General features: G+C 43.4%; 1 protein-coding gene across 2 annotated transcripts in view; it reads right to left on the reverse strand.

The window, feature by feature from the left end:
- The window catches only part of lrrc4ba (leucine rich repeat containing 4Ba), a 42,827-nt gene that overhangs the window by 13,936 nt on the left and 16,053 nt on the right, over positions 1–12,838 (reverse strand). For both annotated transcript variants that reach the window (XM_037090207.1, XM_037090208.1), the window contains exon 2: positions 1,426–1,966. In XM_037090207.1, the coding sequence (XP_036946102.1) occupies positions 1,426–1,671 (246 nt within the window). In that variant the 5' untranslated portion in view covers positions 1,672–1,966. The remainder of the gene's footprint in view (positions 1–1,425; positions 1,967–12,838) is intronic.

A 12,838-nucleotide genomic window follows, 5' to 3' on the forward strand; every position in this document is an offset into this window, starting at 1 on the left:
CTTAGCCTGCTGCTTTTTGTGGTTGCAGATCACTTCCCCTCCACTGTGGCAGTCCACAGACAGGAAGGGAAATGACAGGAAAGTGAAGGGACAGTTTTTAGTTGTGAGTAGTTTTTGTTTTGTTTAATTTTAACAGCTAGCATCTAGATGTTCTCCAATACGCTGCAGGCACTCTGGATTTTTGATGCGTTCAGTGACCTTTTCCCTTCCCCTGACCCTCCAGAAAATCACCCTCTCCGTGTCCAGGGACCTGATTTACAAAATGAAGCACTGGCCATGTCACATGTGAGCAAACCAATATCATTCAGTATCTGTTCATACAGTATGTAAAAAAAAAAAAATCACTTTTGAAAATGTCCACTTCACATGTGATGTTATAGTATGTCCACATGTTCAAATTTTTGTTCACATGTTTTAAAAAAAAAGCCAGTTACATGTGAAAATGTGGAATTCACACTCTATTTTTAATTTGATGTGCCATGTCACATACAAAATGTGTGTAGTTCACGTGTGAAAATGTAAAATACTTATGTGTACATTTCTATTTACACAGTGTGTGAAAAAAAAGGCCATGACTTGTAAAAGTGAACATGTGACATTGTTTGATTTCCACATTGCAAAATGTTCATTCACTTGCGAGAATGTGTGTAAATGTGGGCCACATCAAGTGAAGAGGCAAATTTCATGTGATTCCATGTGTCAGGTTTCGTTTCCAAAGGGAAAAAAAGGCCAGTGGCACATGAATGTATGTACATGTGAAAATGTGAAGTGCACGTTTCATTATTTTATTTTCACATGTTAAAGCTTAAGTCCACAGAGAAAATAGCAAAGCGCTTGTGAAAATGTGTCGTTTACAACAAGCAAGGAAGCAAATCTCACGTGATTTTTGATGCCAATGTTTTGTTTCCACATGTGTAAACTCTCAACCGCATGTGGAAAAAGCCAATCACAGACGAATGTATGTAAACATTTTTATTCGTAAGTTATTTTCACGTGTTATAATTTCCTGTATAAAATAAATCGCATGTGAATCATTTGTAGCTCACATGTGAAGTATATATTTATACAGCATGTAAAAAAAAAATGCTGCTCACCTGACTTCATATGTGAAGAAGCAGGTTTCAGGTGATTTTAAGCGACTTTTAAATGTTTTCCTTCCACGTGGATGTAATAAACAGGTGAAAATGTGTATTTGTGTGAAAAAGCCCATCACTTTTGAAAATCCCCAGTGAGCATGTGTCATTAGTTTGTTCCAACATTTCCATCAGGCTTATTATACCATGTCTGTGATATTTATATACAAAACTCGTTGTCAGCTGACATCTATTTCCGTGCGGAGCATTCCTGTATGAAATGCACAACGCGAATCAACACTGACGTGACATGATGCGACCCGACGAGCGACTTCCCCCAGCCAGTATTTACCTGTATCGAGTTCTCCTGCAGGTTGAGGTAACGCGTGTTGACTGATATGCTCTCGGGCACCTCCTCCAGGTTTTGCCTGGTGCAGATGACTCGGCTGGCCTGGTTGGAGCAGGTGCACAGGGAGGGGCAGGAGGAGGCGGCTCCCACCAACTCCGGCCCAGGGAGGAGGAGCCGCAGTAGCAGCTGGGCCAATAGAAAGAGGAAGGGGGAAGGGCCGGGAAGGCAGGTCAGCGTTGCGATGCGCATGGCAACTGGGACATGACCCTGCTCTTTAATCCGAAGGTACAGGTGAGGTGACTCCACGCCGGTGGATCTGAGAGAAAAGGTGTGCTCCCCCTTTCGTCCTCCAGCGGCAATTTGCTCTTTCTAATTCTGCATCCTCTGAGAAGTCTCGTGACGTCTGTCGATCTCTGTGTTTTTTTCTCCCCTTGTTTTTTGAACATAGAAATATGCAGATAAACAGATGTTATTCCCTTTTCCTCTCGTGCTGTCTGGGGATTTGACTGAGGCTCTCTGTGAAATGAGAAGAACCCATGAGTTTCTGTGGAGGAGACAAAAGAGAGAGAGACAAAGAGAGAGAGAGAGAGAGAGCAGATATTAAAGACAGAGACACAGACTGCGCTTCATGTTTTTTCACCAACAGAGAGTGAATAGAACAAATAACAGGTAGACATCTACAGTATGGCTTATCATGGGAGGAATTGTCAAAAAAAAAAAAAAGAAGATCTTTCAGAGGCATAAGAACTTCTGTGTCACTGCTCATATCAAATCCCACATAATCCCCGAGCAGACATTTTGTCAGAAATCAAATCCCTACGCCGAGGGCAGGTGGAAGCCGATTTCCGTAATTAACGGTTCAAGGAGGTGGCACAGAAAATGTGGAAACACGCAAATCAGAAATTGGGACAACAAGGTATTTCTGCCTTTACAGGACTGCATTTAGCATGTAAACATGAATAAATCAGCGGGGCATTAATTTTTGAAAAATCGGTACAACTGTTGTAAACAAATGAGCTCCATCGCACGCAATCACACTGAAACAGTCGAGCAGTAATGTGTTTTTCTGTAGAGCAGCTCAGAAATCACAACAAATGGCCGCGTTCGGTTCCCAGTCTAGGGCGCCATGGCAAGTTTAAATGCACTGGGTTTAAAGTACTGCAGTTGTTTTCATTCTTCAAACACGTGCTGACAGTGAGTGGGAGCTGCTAATTTTCATTATCTGAACCAATAAAACGTCTAAATATAATTACATTTAATGGGCAGATGTGACTTTAGCTGTAAACTTCATTTACATCATATTAATTAAACTGACTGCAAGTTTTCAGAATTGCAAAGCTCTGATTTCTTTTAACCTAAATGACTTAAATGATGAAATCATAATTCAAAAAAGTAATACAAAATAATTCCTGCTGAATAATCGGCGAGTCCATTTCGCAGTAATTGGGTTTTTAAAAAAGATCGCCTAAAGGAAATACAACTTATGCACAGTTGAACATGCTTGGCTGGATAAAATAATAATCAAATGCAGTCAAAATAAAGAGAGTGATAACTAGAGCTGCACCATATGGTTGAAATATCATACCGACAGATTTCCCAGTAGTGATATGACTCACGGGTAGTGGGTATGATCATTTTGCATCCTAATTCTCGCAGAAAAAAAACTGTTGAAATGGCGATGGTGACACATTTGTTGGGGTCTGCACCGAGCAAGCGTGTTTTCTTACACCTGCAGCACAACTCATTAGATTTGTAGCTCGGCTTCGACAAGGTTAAAAATGTGAGGATTCCTTTGATTTATTGTGGTGATTGTGTGTTTCTTGAGTCAATAGTCAAAAGGGGAAAAAAGATAATGTTCAATGAGTTGTCCACTAGTCAAGAATCAAAAGTGCTTTAAATGTCAAAATAAAAAACAAACGGGGGAAAAAATGCAGCTTCTTGTCATTTCGATTATATTTTGATTTGATTTGATATATTTTGAACTGATTAGCCCTAAAAAGTAACCAATGAAGAGTCATTATTACGTCATTTAGGATCTCTAGAACAAAATGACGTCTGAAAACCATGGCTAAAATACTTCTAAAGTGTGAAACAATATTGGATTTTAAGGTGAATCCAGTGAGGAAGCAACAGGGTCTGTGGGACAGGTGGTCTTAAAATCCAGCACCATTAATAACACGACTGGTGCGAGAAAAGAAGCTTCCAGACATCCCAGCAAAGCTCCCATTTGTTAACGCTAATTATGCCAAGGTATCACCGCTAACAGGACAGTGATTGATTAACGTTTGAACACAGCTATCCTCCTCCACCTTTAAGTAAACTCTTGAAAAAAAAACAATAAGAGGCTGAAATCATTGGCCACTTTTTTTTTTTTTTTTGCAGTAACGTCGACACAGTGGTGCGACTGAAATGTTAATTCCGCTCCTGTTGCGAGAGTGGCGTTTGCATGCTCCAGGGGCTGGGGAATGGTAGCGAATGGTGCAGTCTACATTAACACTAATAGATGGCCGGCTCAAGTCAGGCTCCAGCAGCCCCGGAGAGGCACAGGGAGCCTTCTCTCTCTCTCTCTCTCTCTCTCTCTCTCCCCCTCCCTTTCTGCAGGTTATTTAGACCTGAGTAACCTTAATAAGGGCATCTAGCAATCTAGATACGGGTATTAATGGTGATGGTTGTAATGATGGGACTTTGACACGCAAACTCATTTGACACGCTGAGCATCCCTCACTTGGCACAGTAAGAAAGGAGAGAGAGGGAGAGAGAGGGAGACAGAGAAGGAGAAGGAGAGAAGGATTATTAATCTGATAGATGACTGTATGGCTGCAGGCAGAGAAGGGAATTATCAACACTACAGTAATAGATGAATACTGAACAGCTGCAGAGAGCCTGGGCCGGAGAAAAGAGGGGAAGAGAGAGGGAGGGGGGGGGGAGAAAGAGGTAGAGATGGAGACAGATGGAGGGAAGGTTGAGTGAAAGCAATGATGAGGGATAAAGACCCAGAGAGAGGTATAAATAGTGAGGGAAGAGCAGAAAAGAGATCAGTAGTAAAAGGATAGGATACAAAAAAAAGTGGGAGAGGGAAGAGGGAGAGAAGAAGAAGAGACACATTAATATTAATAATCTCTCGCTCAGTGAGAGAGAGAAAGAGAGGGGAAGGAGGAGAGGCTCAATAGAGAGATGAATTTAAAACAGACAGAGATGGAGGGAGGGGAATGACAACACAGCTAGACGCATATAAAACAGAGGAGCGATGGAGAGATGGAGGCAAAAAGACAATACGGAGGGATGAATATGAAACAGGTGGAGATGTAGAGAGAGAGAGAGGGAGGAGAGGTTGGATGGGCGGGGGCGAGTCTGATCAATAACGTGTACGCAGCAGTTCAATGACATTAAAACACACACAAGGACACTATGATAAATCATATCGGCGGCAGCATCTCTGGTCACGCCGGAGAAACGGGGCAACAACTGCAAAGCTGCGGCGCCACGCAGGCAACCATGCAACAGTCACCGGGAGGAGGGGAGCACAGTGGGGCCACGTATAAAGAGCCACTCAAGCGTTATTTTAAGAATGGCTCTCACCTTCTTTTTTTTTTCTTTTTTATGTTTTTTAATTTCCAGCCCCCCAACCCCCACACCCCCCCTTGCCAGCGAGAACTAAAGTGCCAGAGCTATTTCAGGTAGACGGCATCTGAGCGTAGACGAAAGGTGCAAAAAAAAAAAAAGGGGGAAAAAAAGAGATGGATAGAGAGAAAAAGAAGAGGAGAGCTGGTGGAGGCTGAGGTTAAGATGGTAGCTCAGATGTTGGGGATGGAGTGGGGTGGTGGTGGGGGGCGTTTGGTTGAGTGAGACTCCGTAGGAGGCGAGTGAAACTAGTTGGAGCTGACAGCTGGTTAGATGCTGGTTGATTGTATTCTGCCTCGCTGCTGCCACCGTCCACACAGTACAATAGTCTCTACCTGTAACTCTCCTCTCCTCTCTATCTCCCCTGTTATCTCCTCCTATAAAAAGTAGGAACACCCTCCTTCCTCTCTGAGAACTCTCTTTCTCCCTCCCAGCTGCCCCAGACCTCCTTCCTTCCTTCCTTCCTTCCTTCCTTCCTTCCCTACTACTACTTATTTCCTGGATCACTCCTCATCCCCCCCGGCCGTCGTCCTCTGTGTAGTGTCCAGTCGTGGGGGTAAACGTGGCGTTGACCTCGCAGTTTGATGAAAGATTAACCTGCTACAATGATGCATGTTAACCCTTAACCCCCCCCACCACCACTACCATTCTCTTTTTACCCTGCACACAAACACACTGCAGCTTCCTTTCCCCCCTTATTCGTTTTTGCTCTCTCTCTCTCTCTTTTCTCTGCATTCAAATCTTAGCCAACAGAGTTACCATGGTTACCCATTCACCACAGTCTCCCATTCTGTCCAGCTGTATCCCACCAATTCCACATCCACCCTCCTCCTCCTCCCCCTCCCCTCATTAGCACCCTATACACACTCTTATACAAATGGCACAGAGCGAACATGAGCGGCAGTGACATCAACGCTCCGGGAAAAAAAAAAAAAAAAAAGACATGAGGCTGCATTAACAGAAGGCCGCGTTGCTGTTTACGGATGAAGATGATGATGATGATGCTGTGATCCGGATGGGGGGGAAAATTTACAGTGAAGGAGGAGAGCGCACTTTTAATTTTGGACAGTGCGTTGCCACAAAATGACAGGCAGCCACAAATCACGAGTGCAAAGGTCAGGGTTGTGTTTCCCGTGAGTCATAATTTACTGGCAAAAATTTAAACTGATAATCTGCTTTTTTTTTATATACAATAAATCCTCTAAATTACTGTCCATGACCCCCAGGAAAGATTTTTCTGATCCGACACCCCCTATCTGCGGCACAAAATCATCTGTTTGTGCCGTCCAAAGCTGTTACAAGTCACTGTTGAACTGATGTGAGGACAATATGACTCAGTTATGTTCAGAGCCATCAAGGTCAGGGAACGACTGAAAATACATGTCTGAGACCCCATCGCCTGACTTCCTCCTTTGCTACCTTCATAATTACTGCAGCTGCTCAACCCAGTATCGTGGCAACTTCCTGAAATAAGTTTCAAATGGGAAATGAGCGTTCCATGTAGATGAATCCAAAAGATGAATTTAGGTTAAGGTTAATTGGGTTAGGTTCATTTATTTGCCTCACAGTGGTGCAAGCGTCTGTGTGCAGCAGTCTCCGGGAGGGACTGACCTCCAGTATAAAGCTACTGAAACAAATGATGTGCTCGACGTTTTTATTTACTTCAATACAGCAAAAACACATTCGCAGTTAGAACCGAGCTGCATTTTGTTCAGTCGTTTACCTCACAGTTGAATCATATATATGTACTTTTTAGCTTTGCTTGAATGTTATTCATCTTTTGACAGCACTTCTGGTGGCACCTTCAGTGTCACCTTCTAGAATTGCTGCATTGAACTGAAACATGTCCTTGGCTTAACCCTAACTACAGTGAAACCTACTGTGCATATATACACGACCCGATAATGTATTTTTCTTACTTTAACCAAAGTGCTTTTGTTGCCTCACCACACACTGGCTCCCTACCCTGGCTGCCGGTGTCACAGTCCTGGATAGTCATAAATGTAGTGATTCAATCACTCATATAAATGTGCTCCAAGTCACAAAACAATTTAGTGTCCAGGTGTGCAATGCCTGTAAATTTAAAGCAACGTTATGTAACTATTTTACCTTAAAATAACTGCATCCTCAAATCATTTTGATGGCACAGTGTCTTGTAACAGCGTGATCGGTGTCTCCATCTCAGCCGCTCCACCCCACATCATTTGTTTCTGCACTATATAACTTTGCAGAGGGGGGGAGGATCACAGGGCTTAACGTTTTTTTTTCTTACTGCAGTACATCACACACAGCCCCGGCCAGCACTGATTATGGTGAAACTGGATCATATTTTATGGAGGAAATGTTTGCTGGTTTACCCGTCTGCCCCCCCCCGGTGCTCTTCTCTCACAGTCGCTTTGGACCCGCCGGGAGGAGGAGGGCCAGCATGGGCGCCACAAGGGGACCATCACAGCCTCTATGGACATCGTCAATGAGGTGAGGAGACCAAAGAGCAAGCTGACGACTGAAGCTAAGAGTAATAAAAAGAGACAGTGACGGAGTGAGCGATAAGGGACAGGAGTAAATCTTATACTGGCTTTCAGTCGCTGGCAACAGACGCTGAGCTAGACTTACTGCTGTTGTCTGCAGGTGATACTAGCCGACTTGTGTTGTCGCGCTGACTTGATGTTTGAATACGTGTCAGCAACTCGTTGATCACGAGCCAAATCAGACTTGTAACATGTAACAGGATGTGCCGTTTGAGGCTATGCGAGCGTGGCGTGCTGTTGCTGCTCCGAGATGTGGTGCACGGTTGACATGTCTGAGCATGCGCATCCACTTTGCCAGAGTTTTAAGTTCAAGTTAAGTTTTCAGTACCCTTGTGTTACATCTGATAAACATAAGATTTGTACCCACGACAGCTGTGTTGCACTCAGAAACAGTTGGGTACGGCAAAACACAGAAAAATATGAATATTAACATCTTTTTTGCTTAAATATGCATCCGAATGGGCTCTTTGACTTGTTGCTTATTCAGTCAAAATATGTGATATGGTAGAAATATACTCAAGGTTTGAGTTTTTAGGGGTTTTGACCGAACCATGTACATACTTCACATAGTTGCTGAGTGTTTTCAGTGAACATCAGCTTCGGGCAGCCATTACTTTTCATCAGTTTCTGCACACGGACATGAAGTCTGCATTGCATTTTGCCAGTTACATTATCACTGATTTGGAAAGCTCAGATTGCTGAAAAAAAATCTGCACCGCTTTACCTCACAATGTTGTGAAAATGGATGCGGAAGAGCCATGTAACTGAGACAAGCTTCAAAAGTACTTGGCTGAAAGCTGATATTTAAATTTAAAAAAAAAATGGAAACCAGTGGGCTCTTGGAATATTCACACGTCTTGTTAGCTGGGATGTAAATAAAAGATTGGTGGCTAAAACATGCAAAGCGACTGGTACAGTGCTTTAAACGTAATTCATGCTTTTTTTCCCCCTCTTCAATCGTCAACCCAGCACGATCCCAGTATTCCTCTTAGATTTCCCTCGAGCTTCAAAGAGCTTAAAAGTTAAATTAAACATTTTTCCCACACTGTTAGACAACATTACATATACAGTATTCTCTGTTTTATGAAATATTAACATTCGAGACCCATTTTTTTTTTAAACGATTCCATCAAATGGAAAATACTAGATAGTCCCGTGCATCATTTTAAACATACTGTACTTCCCCGTAATTCAGTCTGACATATTCAATGTCTCAGATCTCAACAGGAATTTAAAACGATGTTCTACGCAACGGAGCAATGCTTGCTTGCTCAATGTGCTTGAGTTGCCAAAGGCTCCGTAAGGTTGAAGAGGTTAAGAGACCCCCGTCTTTCGTGTTTTTGATCCTCGCTGCGATGGCGTGTCCAGTGAAATTCATTGCATAAAGATTTATGTCAGCCCCTTTAAAGGTAAGGTAATTGAGTTTTGATAATTTTACCCTCTGCTTCATCTCTACCGGTGACCACCACAGAGAGAGGAATGAAAGAGGTGGGAGGCAGAGTAAGGAGCATAACGACCACGCTGCAGCAGATGGTGAGGTGGAAACTTCTTCGAGCTGATACGAAGAGCAAGAGACAGGAGGAGAGATAACCAGGAACATGTGCCGAGCCGAACAGACAGGAGTGCGCTCTTTCTCTCCAGCGTCCTGTCTGCACACCAGCGTGGAGGCCCATCAATAATGACTCGGCGCACGCCAAGATGGCAGCTCATGCAGCCACGAGCAAAAAAGGGAGCGAGAAAAAGCTCATCATGTCGGTTGTGTGCGGCGGGGAATAGAGCCATGACCTTTCCCGATCGCGGTGACATCTCGGCAATCAGGGTCGTGCCTGTGAGGCTTTAAGACAGTGGAAAATCTGCTCTCACACACCCCAATTTTCGGAGACAAGGAAGTCATTTAAAATAATAACCTGCGACAGATTTTATCCCAAAAAGCAGGGAGCAGGTTTACCTACTGTACCAGAACTGCTGATCCTTCTGTTACAGCAGGGATGGCGTGGCGGTTCAGTCAATTTACAGAATCAATTTGCTTTTTATTAAAATCCAGTTCATGGCGATCCATGTCCGATACGATGGATATGAAGAGGTTTCGCCAATCAATATCAATATTGATCAATTACACCGTCTGAAGCGCTTAATCTGGACTGAATCCCCTGAGCAGATTCCACACACAGCTGCTGGATTTTTTTGTTCATATCTTGCGTTTCGGCGCAGACTTTTATGTTCTACAGTAACTGCTGTTTCAGTGGCTTTACCACAGTGAGAAAAATACAATTCTGAGGGAAATTGGCTCCTTCGATATAAACAGCATCAATATCGGCCTTAACAGGCCACATAACAGTCACCAATAAAAAGCGATCCAGAAACAGTCTCGCAGAATTTGCAGCACACGGGATGTCTGTAAATGGGAGGATAGCTTGTGGTCTAATTGCTGATGACTGGCAGCAGGTTGGTACAGCAGGGGTGACGGAGGGGGCGAGAGCAAGAAACCCAGATCCACCTCCCGCCTTGTTCTCTCCAACCCATTCTGTCTCCCACTTCAGTATGAATGCCAGCAGCGACGAGTGGATGTCTCCTCGCATGCATGGACACAGTCTTGGCACCTTGAGGCATCGCTAGGGGGCGAAGTCTCAGGGGGGGGAAGTGAATTCCTTTTGTGGAGCAGAGGATGATCCCCTCTCACAACACATTTTGTCAGGCGCTTATCCCAACGGTCAACTCGCTGGGGTCACCGACAGTGTCGCCGGCCGGCCGGTCAGGTTTCATACACTGTGTGAGCGATAGAGGGTGAGTGTCTTTCATGAATTTCAGCAATTCATCAAACGTGAATTATTTGTGAATTTGCACTAAGCATTCTGGAAGCTCTTAAGTCTTCCTACTTCTTACTTATTTCTAATGCAAGAGGCTTTACTTTCTGTCAAAATACAGTCCTGATCATCCCCAGATCTTCAGACACTGAGGCTTTGGGTAGACGATGCACCCAAACCACCGACGACCTCGGGATGAGACTCAACAGTCAACTGTCTTGCTCTTGAAAGTTACATACCGTTGCTTTAAAAATACAAAAAAAAAAAAAAATCCCCATTTGAGTGAACAGGACATAGATTTATTTTTACAGTTGAAGCTGATGACTGACTTGTTTGTTATCAGATGCAACAGATGCAGAGCACCATTAGCGTACATTGGAGTACATGTTGATTCCCACAAATAGAAAATGTGAGTCTTACTCCACTTGTAGATTTGTTTAGGTCTCTAGCATTTCCTGAGGAAAAAAATACATGAGCTTAAAGCTGATAAGTGCCCCAAGATTTTCTATTTTCACATCCGTCTGCTATTCGGTGCCGAGCCGCGAATGTACAGTGGGTGTTTAGATTGTCTGTCCAGGAAACAGCTGACAGCCGTGGGCAAGAACAATGCTCAGAGAGCGGCGAGAGAAGGACTAACCATCGTATGATAACCATCAGTAAATATCACAATGTCACGGTCATGGTATAGGGTACTACAGGATTATTATTGTTATTATAGTTACAATGACCTTGTAAAGAATGAAAAACTAAGGGTTTTGCGGGTCAAACACACGCAGAAAATATAACATCCTGCCAGACATGAAACTTGATAAAAATCTGAAATATGTACATTTGAATAACCACAATACAGAAAAATTCAATATTATAGGTCAGCAAGTGTACATGATGCTGCAGCTCTGCTGAAAGTAAACACAAACTGCAAAATTGGGGATCAGAGACCCCAAACAACAAACTGAAAGAGGTCTTTTTATGTAACGTTTGCTGAATGGTGGCCATCACGGATATAAACTGCGATTATGGCGTAATGCTAAAAGCAAAGCAACCATTAAGCATTTCACCAACATGCCGAGTGATTGTGACAACAGCAAAAAAATAGCAGTCAGAGAGTAAGCAAGAGTATGTTTAATTGCTTATGAATTCAACTTTTCATTTGTAAAAGGAAGAACTTGTAAAGATAAAGATCCGTAGAGCTGCAGAGTCCAGACCGGATCATCACTGCGAGGGACCCTTTTAGTTGGAGCTGGGAAGTACGCCAATATTATATTGTTATCATGATATTTATATATTATTTAGGCATAAGTGTGGTCTTTCCCGGCTGCATTACAGTAAAAGGATGTCATTCTATGAATTTACCAGAATGTTGTACTTGTTTTGGTATTTGGCTTTATATTCTTTATATCCCTATTACTGATGATTATTTATTGCAGATCTCATTGTGGTAATGTTTTGTGGAAATATGCATAATCATCCTGACAATATTGTTCTTATGTCAGTTTTGGTAATAAGTATTTAGATAGAAAATACTGCTCTAAAAATGTCTGATTTTGTTTCCCAGTCCCACATTTAAGAGGTGCTTTTCAGGAGAGTTCAAAATAATAAACGTGCAGTTTGTGATTAGCCAAGTGTTGCAACATCCAACCGACCACCGGGGGACGGTGGCCGGTTGGATGTCAGACCTCTCATCATCTGAAAGCGATCCGACCGGCGGACACGGCGTCCTCTAAACACCAGATCAGCTCAATCATCCCTTCTTAAAGTGATTCAGATACCCCAAAGAGGCGCTGGCCCCTCCAGTGAACTGCATGCGAAACACAAAGCGCCAAACCAAATCAGTCTCATCTCACTGCCTCTTATGAGGAGGGGAGTCTGACTTACCACAATACAATCAAGTCTGAGGCCGCGGCGAGGTCTCTCACTTTCCCAGACGTTCATTTCTCCGGGCCTCCCCGGGTCGAGGCGGAGCTGCTCTATCGCAAGTGTGATCTCCGTGCCGCACAGCTCATAAGAAGCCGACAAATTTAGGATATGATAAATCAGCGCTAATATGATACCCTCAGTGCCTGCTGGTTAACATAAAACAACCTCTAAATTTTCACTTGGCAGGCAGGCAGGCAGGCGCTCCTCACTCAGCCTGCGATGTCTTGTTTGTCCCGAGCAGGGAAACAAAGCAGCTCATGCAGAATAACATACAGTTCACAGAGGCCGGACTAAATATAAACTGTGCCACCTAAGCTTAAAAAAAAAAACCCAAACAAAACAAAACAAAAACTGCAGTAAGAAGTTAAAATAATACCACATTTCATTTGCTTCAGCTCCCTTTCTCCAGTCATGTCAGATACTAATCCCGCCACGGACACAGTTTCACCATAATCAGCCCATTATAATCCCATCCAGACCGTCCACCGTCTGCTATCAACCGCCAGTAATTTTTAGCCCAGTCTGCTCATCTAGCCTCATTTTTCC

This window comes from Acanthopagrus latus, chromosome 23, assembly GCF_904848185.1.
Source record: "Acanthopagrus latus isolate v.2019 chromosome 23, fAcaLat1.1, whole genome shotgun sequence".
Taxonomy (NCBI): Eukaryota; Metazoa; Chordata; class Actinopteri; order Spariformes; family Sparidae; genus Acanthopagrus; species Acanthopagrus latus.